This window comes from Leptosomus discolor, chromosome 3 (genome assembly GCF_034619465.1).
Source record: "Leptosomus discolor isolate bLepDis1 chromosome 3, bLepDis1.hap2, whole genome shotgun sequence".
Taxonomy (NCBI): domain Eukaryota; kingdom Metazoa; phylum Chordata; class Aves; order Leptosomiformes; family Leptosomidae; genus Leptosomus; species Leptosomus discolor.
In genome coordinates this window covers 71,471,416-71,485,238 of record NC_141393.1, presented here as the reverse complement: position 1 = coordinate 71,485,238, position 13,823 = coordinate 71,471,416, and the positions used below count along the sequence as shown (strand labels likewise).

The 13,823-nt window shown below is 40.3% G+C and overlaps 1 protein-coding gene across 1 annotated transcript in view; it reads right to left on the bottom strand.

The window, feature by feature from the left end:
* MTA1 (metastasis associated 1) overlaps positions 1-13,823 on the bottom strand; it is an 89,375-nt gene that overhangs the window by 48,081 nt on the left and 27,471 nt on the right. Inside the window, exons 4-8 of the mRNA XM_086463050.1 lie at positions 11,595-11,721; positions 11,338-11,401; positions 5,409-5,526; positions 3,723-3,825; positions 188-287 (exon numbers count right to left, since the gene is read on the bottom strand). Of these exons, the coding sequence (XP_086319176.1) occupies positions 188-287; positions 3,723-3,825; positions 5,409-5,526; positions 11,338-11,401; positions 11,595-11,721 (512 nt within the window). The remainder of the gene's footprint in view (positions 1-187; positions 288-3,722; positions 3,826-5,408; positions 5,527-11,337; positions 11,402-11,594; positions 11,722-13,823) is intronic.

Below are 13,823 nucleotides of genomic sequence, written 5' to 3'. Positions count from 1 at the left end.
TCACTAAGGCACAAGGCCAGAAAAAGTAACTTCATATGTAAATAAAGGGTTCCTTTACAAAGACAGGATCTGCTTCACAGCAGGCCACAATTACAATCCATCTGCCCCTCTCTCTTTGCCAACTGTTACTGTCGAGGTGAATATTTTGCATCTCTCAAAAAACTTAGGGTCCTCCTAAAAATCTTACCAGCGTGATGTCCCTAGAGGCTGCTGCAGCACTCATGTGCAAACTTGGCTGTCTGACAGAACTACTGCAATCTAGTGCTCGGGCAAACGTACCAACAGACCTGAAAGAAATTAAACAGAGCATTAACTTTGCATGCAAAATAAGCATAAATATAAACACCCAACAAACACTTTGAGATCAGCAGACTCCATTTCTCAGTAACAAGATTACATGGCTTGGCACTAGTTCTGAGCCAGAGACCATCCTCTTCAGATGTGGTCTGTTATTACGAATGCTTTACTCAGTTCATTTGACCAAAGAGGCTTAGGCATAAGAGAGGAAACAGTGAAAGACTGAAGGATCACAAACGGGGAGTTTTCAACTACTCTCTTATCCCTTATCTCTCAACAGACTTAAGCTTCAAGAGAAACTGAGCACAAGCAAGCTTTATGAATGGCAAAATTCTCTTTCACAACAGCAAGAGCAGTGATGCATTGTCCAAAGGTACAGAGACAGATGCCAAGACCAGACAGAAAAAAAATGCAGTAATGCAAACGTCTTTCTAAAAGTTTCGGTAAAATTAAAAGCAATCTTTATTTTACAACTTAGTATTGTTTAATACATATGTTATATAGCCTGTATAAGAATCAGCAGTTCTCGGATATTTCCCAATGCCAACCACCCCTGCACCCGAGGCCATAACCCCCACGCTCCTCATTTTATTCCTAAAGAAATTAGTTGGAGAAACCTTTAACAGGAACAGTGCTTCCAGCAACTCCTACTCCCCTCACTGCTTGCTACACCATATGGGTGAAATGCTTGTGCTCCTGCACAGTGAACTGGAGCTGAACTACTCTGAGAAACTTATAACAACAAAAAAAAGGCAGGTGGTTTGGTTTTTTCCCTCCACTCAGATCACTTACCCAAACTAGTTGAGTGTATGGAGGAACAAACTAGTGCCAAGCAGTGCAGGAGTAAGAAAGGTAAATGCTTAAGCAGTAGCTGCCAGCAAATATATAATGTTGGTCAAAATCCAAAACAGCCTCCTCCACCCAAGTTACCGTGGCGATTCACACTTTGCCCTTTCCCCAGTGTCCCACTATCCCCCATCCCTGCTTCACAACACCCCCTTCCCCAGCTTGAGCTGAACTGATACTTTTTTCTTTGTGTGTGTGTGGCATCTAATTACAGACTAGATCGTTTTGCTGATTAAGGAGAGAAGCAATTTTTATACTGATCATTTCAGTGATTCTCATTACAGCACGGACCTTAAAGTGGCTGTATCAGCAAACCCACTAGGCAGAAGTGAACAGCCAGAACTACTGAAATCAGCTTTGCCACCAAAAGCCTACACAAGGTGGAAACCGTCATCACAAAGCAGCTCTACAGTCTCTCTAAACCAAGCCATGTGAAAACCCCCATCCGTCAGGGCACTTCTAACCTCTTGCTTCCTGCTGGGTCTTCCAGACTCCAACCCCAGAGCGCTGCATGCCTAAACAGCAATTTGAATCAATCCTGCTGAAAATTAACCCAGAAAAAGTTCTTAGCTTTTTGGTGGTGTCCTGTACTTCACTTGATTAGAAGCAACTGTGAAACTGCAGCCTTGTCAAGAATGGTTCCTTAAGAAGCAGGAATACCCTTTGCTCGAGATACCCCAGCTCTCCCCACCGCTCCTTCATCTGTTCCACATTGCTGGTGGAGATTATCCTCTCCCCCCTTTCATCCATTTCCCTATATCCATCTGATCAAGTAGAATTAATCTGTTGCACATAAATCACTTAGTTCAGCCAGTTTGACTTTACTGTTGGCACAGGACAAGCGAAACAGCAATATATTGTGTAAGCAGCGTGGTAAAACTTCCAAGAGCCTAAATTTTATGGTGATTCTTTAGTGTAGCCAGAACACGATGAACTTTATGAACCTTAAAAAGGTCTATACAACAAAAAGCACATGTTTGACCAAAGGCAAAAATCTATTAATGGATTCTGAACTGTGAGACTTTTTCTTCAATCCACACTGCACTTAACATTTTTAATTCTAACCAACGTAGTTTTATTCTTGGCTCCCTGTTACTGGACTCGCACACAAGGCCCAGCAGCCATGCAAAGGTTTTCAAGGGCTGCAATTCAGATGAGCCATTTTTAAAAATTTTTGCCAAAGTTCATAATAATGGCAAGTTTTATCTTCAAAGTACATAGAAAAATGGATTTGGGTGTGTATTTCTGAGCATACACACTTCTCATCTTGAGTACTTAAAGCATTGCATTTCACCATCTCCTTCATTTACCTCAATTCTCTGTGCCGCACCATTCCCCCCCCGCCGCCCCCAATATTTCCTTGAGCTTATATCATTCAGCATACGGAACACATTTACTGCTACTTGATGAAAACACACCCTCATTGCATCATCTAGCAGCTTCAGTCAGAACTGTCCAGGCAGATTCTACACACACAAGCCTCTCTGGGTAGCACTCTATGAACTTACCTCACAATGGCCACAGCAGTGCCACACTCAGGAAAGTTCAGGAGGAAATTCAAAGCATGAGAACTCAAGAGCAGAAAAAACAAGAACCAAAAGGCTGACAGAACCCAGACCAAATTTAAAAGAGTATCTGAAATACAGGCTTAACTCTGTTTTCCAGGGCTAAAGCCCTTGACTGAAGCAGGCAGCCCTGCAAGTCTATCAGATACCATGGTCAATGAGCAGAACTCTCAAGACTAGCAAACCAGGTACACTAGCGGCTTGTAACTTTCCACACCCCTTTCCTAACCATATCTCCAATGATAACTTGGTCCACTGACTAAAAACATCAAAAGGTCCAACTATCCAGCTACTCACATCACTTTCCTCCCACACAGTTGAGCAAACTCACCTAAAAGACACAGAATTTGCACTGTTACTTCCCCTCTGCCCCCACATATTTCAGTCACCAGTTGCTGTGAGAGCCTGAGATTTAGTATAGGCTTCTGTCCATATAAATGCACACCAATGAAATAGTTCAAGAACATTTTAAAAAGGAAAAGTTGATCAACAACTTTTATTTAAGCTTTGGGCCACATTTCACCATCTATACAGATTTGCAGGGTTTTACTTTATTGTGCCTACCTACTGGAATCTAGGCATTAGAAAGCATCCACATTCCATTGAAAACACTTTACCAGCCTTCTTAGCAAACTATTAACGGATGTTAAAATGTCACTGGATTTGAAAAAGGGAGAAAATGGACAGAGTAACGAACTATGAAGAATTTAGTTCACTAAGCCTTCTGCACCCTGGCCAAAGTATTTGAAAAACCTCACCAATTACAGGATAGTTTTTACGTGCCATTTGTTTTTCTTTTATGAAAGTGATTAACTAAGTAGTAAATCTGAGTAGCTGTTCCTAAAGTCATACAACTCCCAGGAAGGCATGTAAAATGTCCACCATTTCGAAATGGAGCAAGTGAATCAAGAGACCAAAAGTAGCATTCATACTAGCAAAACAAAAAGAACATAAGAAGTCCTTGGAAGAGTTATTAACATTTACTTATTCAAAGGAGAGGCAAAATGCTCTTACCGTGCTACCACCAGGAACTGGTCTATCTGCTTGTCTACTAGAGGGTTAAAGGCTTCCCAAACTTTTGTTTCAAGTTTTGACTGATCTCTTCCATCATCCTCACCTGGTTGAAAAACAAATTAGAAATGCTTGGTAAGGTTGTTTTAAAATAAAAGTACTTTCTACATGTTTTTACCTCGCAATAATTTAACTGCTAACCCATCTCAGCTACTCTGCCTAACAGGCCACTGCGAAAATTTCATTCACCTGTGTGTCTGACAATTTCAAGCTTGACAGACACAGCAACATAGCTCATCTGAATCGGGCAATCAGATTTTCAAGAACTGTTTTCAAAGGACACATGTAATGGGAAACAGAGTACATCCTTCTCCCAACTAGACAGTCCCTCTTCAGCCCCTCTCCTCAGCTCCTCTTTCTGCTTTAGCTTGCAGCAGTTCCAGGAAAACAGGCACACTCCTAGCCACTCTGAGCAAGCAGAGTAGCTCATTCAACTTGCATCAGCTGCTTTTTAAGGGGGAAATCACGGCATCAGACTCTCTTGCTTTTATTTTCCTGATTCTACACTAACCAAAATACCCTGGAAAAATACAGGAGCTACTGAGACTTTTTTTCTGCTCCCTTTAAAACATCTGGAGATTATCCTTCTCTGAAGCTCCGTGTCGGCCCACTGAGGGAAGAGAATGCCTTTCAAATTAGTTCATCCTCACTTAGGAGGCTTGCCCAGCTGCTGAATAAATACCAGTTTCATGGACAAATCAAACAAGAGTCCTGACCGATTTGTTTGCAGTTCTAACACAAGGCTAATGGTATCAACAAAGCTCCTAAGCAGAGACAGAAGCATCTCACTGCTTTCATGTCTCTGCCCATACAGTCTGGAGAAGGCCCTTCCAACACGGATCATAAGCCTTGCTCTCTTAGGAGAAGCATACCGACAGACCTTTCCCCATGCATTACATGGGTCTCAGAAAGGAGCAATTAGATGGCGATATTCCCCATCTCTCAGTTTTTTCACCCACTTTTAGATCCATGGGGTAGTGCAAAGACAAATCTAAAGTTAGTTACTATTCGGTAACTAGTATTGGTTACTGCTACTACTCCCTTTTCCCTGGGCCAGGGTCCTCGTCATCCTATCGCCCCATGACACAGTGGGGGCAGGCTGAGGTCTCAACACATTCAGGCCAGCAAATTCTTCCTCCTGCCTGTTCTGCAGGTGAGAAGTCTAGGCTGGCAGCCAACACTTGGGATGGGGAGAGGGCTCTGAGGAAAAGGCACCTAGCAATAATGGGCAAATTGATGAGGGGAGACAGCATTTAATTGGCAGTAATTTGGGAGGGGTTCTTATAAGGAAGTGAGGCTTGATTAAAACACAAAGGGCTTTACAGACTTGATAGAAATTTGTGTTTCCCATGGAAATTCTGAAATCTCTCAATAAAAAGAGTGCAAGCTCTGAGAGAGCCAATTAATTCAATTTGTTTCAACAACTTTTATGATTTGGACAAACGCCCACTTACAGACTGGTTTGAGGCATGACTAATTGCATTCAGTGGGCAACAGCTCCAGTCACCAACAAACCAGGGCACTGTTGTACGCGTGACCTGGTAGTGGAAACCTCCACCTCCCGCACCTATGAAAAGTGGCCACATTCAACATGGCCTCTTGACAATTTAAATAAATTATGGAAATTACCCTCTTTTAGTAAGTCTGTTATATCTGCCTGGTATCTGTTTCCAACTCGAATCTCTCCTTTATCAGCGAGTAGGGTCTTTTGTTGAGGATCATATACTAGTGAATAAAAGAAGAAATCCTAAAAATAAAACAAAGGCAAGAAAGTAAACAGTATTATTAGCTTTTACCTTCAGTTTTGTGTACATTCTACCAAGCTTTCACATTTTACATTTGATTTTATTATCTATACAGAGATTTTAAAATTGGGTGAACAAAAAAATAAATGAACCACCAGTTTTAAAACCCTATGTTAAATGCTGCCACTTTTTGAGGAGAGTATGACAGCTCTCCTCAAAAGCAGACGTTCCCTTAATATACAGTCTTTGAAGTTGAAGTGAACAAAGCTCCTTTTGCACAAACTTGGCTCAGAAGGACCAGGAGATAATTTTTAGTAATATTAGCTGTTTCAGAACACAAAATTGCACTTTCCCACATACTAAAACAGCAGTACCCCATGCTAGTGACTTATTCACACAGAAATATTGGTACAAATTGAAGTGTAACTTCAGACCATTGCAGCCATACCAACAAAACACCCCAGAGAGACGTGAAGCCTCGGACAACCTCTGCTGGACTTGCTCCAGTACGTCAATATCTCTGTTGTGCTGGGACACCCAAAGCTGGACATAGCACTCCAGAAGTGATCTCACATGATAAACTGAGGGGATGAAGCCCTTCCCTCCATCTGCTTGCTACACTCCTGCTAATATAGACCGGGACAGGCTTGGCTTTGCTTGTCACAGGGATACACTACTGACCAACTTTTTGTCCACCACCACCTAAGCCTAAATCACCAGGTTTCCTTCTGCTCGTTGTTGGGAGAGGGGTAGCAGATTTGGCAGCAGCAGTAATTAGCTGCAGGTGGCAATACATTAACTTGTTGCTTTTGTTCAAGTAGATGAGAAAAAGGCTAAAACAGCTGCTTGGCTTCTGTTACCTGGGTACGTAAAATTAAAGCAAGAAGTCATACAGAATGAGAATGTCCTGCCAGGGCAGAGAAAGAAAACAGCTGAAGTTCTAACTACTTAAAACTGCACGGTATAAGTAATTAAACTTTTCTGCATGGATAAGTACTTGGCTATAGCTACTGAGTGACACATCGGAGACTAGGTGTGCTCCATCAAAGTACAGTGTGGGATACGGGGCAGGAAGAGAGGTCTGGTAGGAAATGAAATAACAGACCTTTCATTACCTCCATCTACAGCAGCACCATCACCAGGAAAGAGAAGTGTTTCTGAACAGAAACACAGGATGTGCAATGCACCATTTTTCACATCTCAGGTTTCTGGCTCATCTTCGCTTTCCCCATATTTCTCTGTTGATAGCAGGTACCCAGCTTAAACACATCTCATCTCATGCTCATCTCATTTTCCCTTTCCCTATATTTGTATGTGTCAACAGCACGCAACAAAAATTAGGACAAAACCAGCATCAGTTTCAAGCCCTGTTCATCTTCATGAAGAGGTGGCAAGGGAAAAGAGACTCTCCCAATCTGTCACACAAAGCCCGAAAAAAGAAAGAATTGCAGTGAGTTTCCCCAGTAACATGGCAAAAATTCTGCGAGCTACATACTAGTTCTGTTCCACAGCCTGCACATTACACATATTAATCTAAGACTGATGCTATACAGGTAAGGTCTCCTGTGTTTTCTTTACATGTATAATGCATCCAGCATCCAATTATAGATTTTAAGTGTGTTAAGCATAGTAACTCTGTATTTTCTGCTCCTATTTTAATAAAAATCAGCACTTATCCAGAAAGATATCAACACCTATGGAAGGGAGGAAAAAAAGCCAGAAAAGACCTAAACAAGCCTGCCAAACCTGCTTTGCTACCTAAGAGAGCTACTGCACAAAAAAAATATCACCCTTGCAGCACAGCACAAGAGGCAAGACAGGAATTCACACCAATCGCCTCCAGCAGAAACCATGCCATTTTCCCTTCGTGAAAACGTGAACTCCAAGGGCAAGAACAATCTCATGTCACAGTAACGGGATAAAAATCATAGCTAACACTTGACAAAATGCTGTCCCCACACCCAGCCAAGTCAACTGGAAGGGTTGTCTGTGGTTGGGTTTGGGGTGGAGGGATTCAGCTGCATCTTAAATGAAGGAAATTTTTGACAGAATTGATTCCTACTCCCATAGGCACCAGTGTCAAATTACATCAACCTACCAAGAGAAGAGAGATTCAGAGTATATGAAAACTCATTTATATTACAGCAGTGTAAAGAAATCTGGGTCTCTTGCTCCCTGACATACACAAAGTTCAAAATATTACAATATTTGACAATGTATTGTTGCATAAATATAATGTAGGAAAAGCTTTTGTCTCACAAGCTCCCATGTTATAGTGTTTTATTGGTTCCAGCTCCAAAATACCTAACTGTAGACAAAGTGTATGCAGTCCGACATTAATGCTTTTTGGGTATGTTGCCCAGCAAATACACAAACCAAACACTGTAGTATAGCACCACAGTGGGCCCCACAGAAGGCCAGTTCTACAGGCAAATTCTTAACGGTCTTTCTTGGCCAGGGAAAGTCATTCATTGTGGAGGGGTTTTCTCCCATGGGATTTGACTGTTACATGCCCTATTGCTTCTGTTTTATTGATTAGCAGTATGAATTTTCTCTACGAAACAAAACCCATCCTTCTCTATCAGTCTCAGGTCATCTTCTTCTATCTTGTCCAGTTTTGTCTTGCATCAAGCAGGTTCAATGAAAGAATTAAAAGCCTTTGGACTCTTCTCCCCAACCAGAGCCTCCTCAACAGAGAAAAGATGGAAGTTTAGGGGCTCAAGTGTGAAAACAAGACAAGACTGTAATGCCCAGAGGTAATGCAATACAACTACCATCTTCCCCCATAGAATCATGAAATTCAGCGCATGCAAACTGAGTGGGATTTCTGAAAACATTAATAAATGCCAGTTTAGTGCCAATGCAAACTATGGCCTAAGGAACAAAGCAGATCCTTGTGCACCCTAAAGTGCGTGCGAACTCTTGATCATCTCTATGTGATAAGAACAATTTTTCAGAAGGGTTTCACAACAGTGATGTTCACAACAAAATAACATGGCTCTTCAAAATCCTCCATGCTCATTTTAGCTGTCAAAACTGTGTATGCTGAGTTTGCAGCAGTGAAGAAAAAGAAGGGTTTTCTCTTTTAATTTCAGATCCCAGAAAACACCCAACATGTTTGGAAAAATTAAAATTACCTGCCAAGAGTTAAAATTAAACCATGACTCTCTACTTGTGCAAAGTGTTAGACAGACATATATGCTCAGAGCTTCCCTACCCAAGCCCTTAAGCTACCTGTAGCTACAGCCAAAAAACTGCAGAAGAACTGGAAAAAGAAAACAGGCTGAAAGTGAAAGTATAGTACAGCAATAGTGGTTAGTTCATTACAGCTTGCAAACTTACTTTCATGAAGTTTGGGGGGAAACACATTTTTAACTAGAGAGCATTTTATTTTTAGGGTGGGTACCAAAAGATAGAGAAATGCCAGATATCTGCCCAGCAGGCAAAATTCACACAAGCTTCAGGATATATCTTAGCAGAGCAGTAAAATAGATGGTACATATAAAATTGTTTCCTGCAGAATAGGGAAATGTAATGCTTTTGCCATAACTGGCTATGCCCTTCTCTTGATCTCTGTGGGAATTCATTATCTACAGGAAATTCAGGTTTTCCAGTTGCTTTTTTTCTTTTTCTTCCTATTTCTAACCCCTGCTACAAACCCAATATTGCCAGTAAAAAAGTCAATGTTAGTCCCTCTTCAGCCTGCTCTCCACATGTAATGGAGCAATCTTCCTGAGCAAGATGACAGAGAGAGGGTGTAAGGAGGAAAACAGAGATAACACAATGTAATTTTTCTGTGCTTACTATCTCCCTAAAAATTTCTGTCTACATGTTTAACCTCCTTCAAGGCAGACAGCCTCAGGTTGAAAACCTACTTTTAGTGGTCATAATGTATAAGAAATCAAATGACAGATTCCCTAGAACTGCTTAGGCTTTATTGACAGAAGCCATGTTAAAAACAAAACAAAACAAAACACAACAACCCCCCCCAAACCAACACATCAACACATTTTGAAAGTAAAGAACAGATTAAGAAGGGGGGGGGTGGGCAGGCAGAGAAGAGAAGAAACAGTTCAAAACAATACCATCCAGTGCTAGGAACTCACCAGGCAAAAACTAGCTCCTTTTCTTAATCTCTTTACCCTCCACCCAAGCACATTTGTGTTCCTGAGCTTTTAATTTCTTTACCATCTGTCCAAGTTAGTTTGCACCGCAGCAAAATACCATGCTAAGTGACAGGACACATTCAGGGAACTCTCTCATTCTCTGAAATCTCCAAGTGCCTGCTCAGTTTTAAAAATAACTCACATCACTCATCTTGCATTTTGAGAGTTCAAAAGGATGAAAAAAAATAAATCTCTTTCTATTCCTACATCTGCAACCGAGCAGTTGCATGATGAGAGGAAGGCAGCTCTCTTCTCTGTCTCAAACCTACCTACCTGTAACATCAGTGATAATAAAAATGTGTTGGGAGCAATCGACAACGAACATTACTTAAAAGCTGGGTATTAGTAAATCTAAAATAATTTCAGCTTGATTAACTTTTGCTTTCAAACTGGCATATCCTAGGCTGCTAGCTGGTTACAAGCATTTCTGAATACAACGGCCCTTGTTTGATGCGCTGCCACTTGGCAGCCCTGAGCAGACTCGACATGGTTTTGGTTTCACATTCCAAAGAAAAACCCGACTATTTAATCCCTGTGGTTTGTTTAAAATTCTCTTAAACTAGAGGATCAGATTAAAAATATTCTTATGCTTAAACAAATACTAAAGCAAACTAAAAAAGCATTTAAAAAGAAAGCCCAAATATGAGGGTGACTACAGTACGCTCCTTGCAAAAAAGGACCTGTTTCCCTCTTGTTTCTTAAAGGCTGTAATGACTGTTACTCTACTGTTTTCAATTACAAGATTTCTTCTCTTGTATAACACTTCAATGTTTTCAAATGCAAATATAATGCTTGCAGATGTAGTCAAATACTAGTATACTGAAATTCTTCGCTGATCTCCCGAAGTAAAGCTCCCAGATTGTCAAATTCCAAGACTGTCTAACCCAGCTGGCAGCCAGAGCTCTAGCCACAATTAAAGGTATATAAATATACTAAAAGAATTACAGTAGACATTTTTAAAATCCCAAAATACCTGAAAAAGTAAACTCCAAGATTTATATTCTGAATAATGACTAATAGCGCAAGACAATTCAGTTTCAAGTGTTTGGTTGAGGTACCTTTAAAGAGCCAGATTGGGTAAATTTCTGCAGGACTCAAATTAACTGAAAAACAGTTTTTCAAGGATCTAAGTATCTGTGGTGACATATGAAGGACTACAGGTAAAAACTTTGAACAGTGAACTCAAAAAAACCAGGGAACTGAGCTCCTCAGATCTGAGGCAAGATCAAGCATAAACCATATTAACATAAATCTGTACAATTTCATGATAAAACAAATATCTAGAAATACAGCTTGCTCTCTCTTCTACAGTTACTGCATCTCCCACACTGTCTTGGGGTCATGGGCCATGAACCTCCAGGTCTGAACTTTCAGACTGCCAGGCTGATGAGCAAGTAGGGTTCTCTTTACAGAAGGAGAGGCAGTTTACCATCACAAGGATGTAAACAACAGGTCTGGCCTCTAGATCCACAAAGTTTTGTATCAGAATGAAAACTGCATGGAGCCTAAAGCTTCCCACTGTTAATGCCCAGTACGTGTAGTAATGAAAGAACCACCTTCTTTTCAGAAAACTTGCAAAAAGCCAACAATCTTAAATTGTGCCAGAATAAACTGTTCAAGCTTGACAATTGACAAAATGGTTCATACCTCCCGTTCCAGATATGATTTAAGGGATTCTGTCTCATTTAACAGAGTAACGCTGCATTTGCCTCTAAAAAAAAAAAAATAAAAAAAAAAAAGAGAAACACATTTTATGAAAAAAAACATCTTAAATGCTCATGTGATTCACAAGATGGTATTACTGGAGTTGTACCCAGAACTTAATCTTACATTGAAGAATACTTGAAAAATAATAATACCATTTGTTTTTTGAATAAAAAGCACTGGAAGAAAATAGTCATTACCTAATGTGTGTGGCTGGCAGAGATTCCAGCTGTCGTGAGAGAAACAACTCACGATGTCGTAGCTGATGCTTCTGTTTCTCTGGCAAATCAACCATTTCTGGATTTTCCATCTCTTCTTCCATTTCTCCTAGTTATAAAGAGATAAAATTGATCATCAAGAACAGTGCAAGTATCGATTCTAAGCCAACCAGGATGAACTGCTCCAAAACCTTTGCTAAATAACACACATTAATGAGATTAAATCTAACTTCATCTGAATCCTCACATTTCAGCCAATTGAACAATTAGATAATTAGTACAGATCCTTCAAGTGATGCCTGTGAAGAACTGTAGTTTTTCACCACTGGGATCAAAGCATTCCAGGTACACACAGATCACACTGGCTTACCAAGCTGAAAGTCACACAAATCTACCAGGAAAACAGACACTGAAGACAGCTGCTATGGGAGACCATCACTGCACCATTAGATTCATCAGGAAGAACCTGACACATGATGAGCGAGACAGTAAAAGTCTTTCCTCTTTGCCAGGCATCAGCTATCTTAAACCCTACTCCTCTTTCAGGGTATCACAGGCTGTCCCATTCAGACTTCAACAGCTTTTGCAGGAAATGCCCACTGAAAAGGTTAGTTTATTTATTTAATGTATTTTACTCTCTTCACCCCAACCACAGCCAATAGATCACAGTCACAAGATTAACTGGAATGTAACCAAGTGCCTAAGGCCAGTCTTGCAACCCACGCCCTACCCTACCACACTACACCACACAGCATTCAACTGCAATACTTCTGCATTCCAAAAGCTTGCTTTGAGCTATCCATTCTCCACCCAACCAGTTTTTAAACGAATGCCAAAGTAAATGTATGAAATCACATCCACACCGATATACAGCTGATCCAAAATATCTCTAGGCTCCTTTCTCGTAAGAAATAAATTATTAGTATGTTTTGTGTTCATTAGCAAGTACCTGTCAATTATGCAAGATAAAGCTATAAAACGCAAAATACTCCCAAAAAAGCTACAAAGCTTCTCCACGATGGACGGCAAAAGAAAACATGAGGCTTTTTCGTTCCCTAAGAAATTAAGGCAGTTACTGTATTTTCAAAACCATGGCAAAAGTTTACCAGACTAGTAGAATGAGCTGTAAAGTCTCATACATGAATCGTAAAGCTCTAATTTTACAGCAGCAGTACTCTCAAAGAGCAGACTTATCCCTGCAGCTTAATTCAACAGTTGTTGTCATGAAGCATTTCTAGTCAGAAACACATACAGGCACAGTGATGATTTATATACCCTTAAGATTAGCTAACTATAATCCTCATTATTATCCCAAAATAAAGCAAACAGAAAGGAGAGCTCTCCATTTTATAAAAGACTAAAATTGCATTGAGTTTAAAACAGGCCACATTATGCCAAAGGGGATGACAAAAAATTATGTACCCTTCAGATTCCCCACAATTTATCATTGTTTTACTGTCCTGGAAAAGGACCTATGGTTTATATGCCCCTCAGGTAAGCTGCTCCAGCAAGGAAGGAAAAAATAGCAGCATAATTAAACCGGACAGCAACATACAATAGCTCTTATACCACGAGCTGTTAAGCATACAGCAGCATGCACTTACATTTTAATATTTTCCTAGGAACTAGAACACCAAATTTACATTTGTGCCACAGTTTCATGGTTCTTCAATTTATTTACTGAAGTGGATTCTGCTTTAGTTGAAAATTAATATTGTGGCTGCTGACCTACACTATAAATATACCAGCAGCAATCCACAACCAAGCCAGCAAGTTCCAAGCTAGCTTGCCTAACAACTGACGGATGCACAAATGAAAAGGCATTCATGCTTGCACTTAAAACAGTTTTTGGAGAATGTGAGTACTGCACTGTGTAATGCAGGAAAAATACTACAAGGAGTAATCTAAAATACTTAATATCTTCAGGATATTCAACAGCCTAGAGCTTTTAAAAACTCCATTTAAAAAAAAAAAATACATCATCCACTATGTGCCCATCAAGTCTACAAACAAGATGAAACCACCCAGCACAACCAAGCTAATCTCGGGAACTGCATCCCTCCAGGTAGGCTCATCTTCCAAGTAGTGTTTTATTTATGTGTCTAGCTTTTGTAATAAAATAAGGAAGGTGGGAAGCACACATTTTCTTCTTATGCCAGCTCTGCTACACACAGCCTCTAAAAAAAAAAAAAAAAAAAAGGCACAAACCTA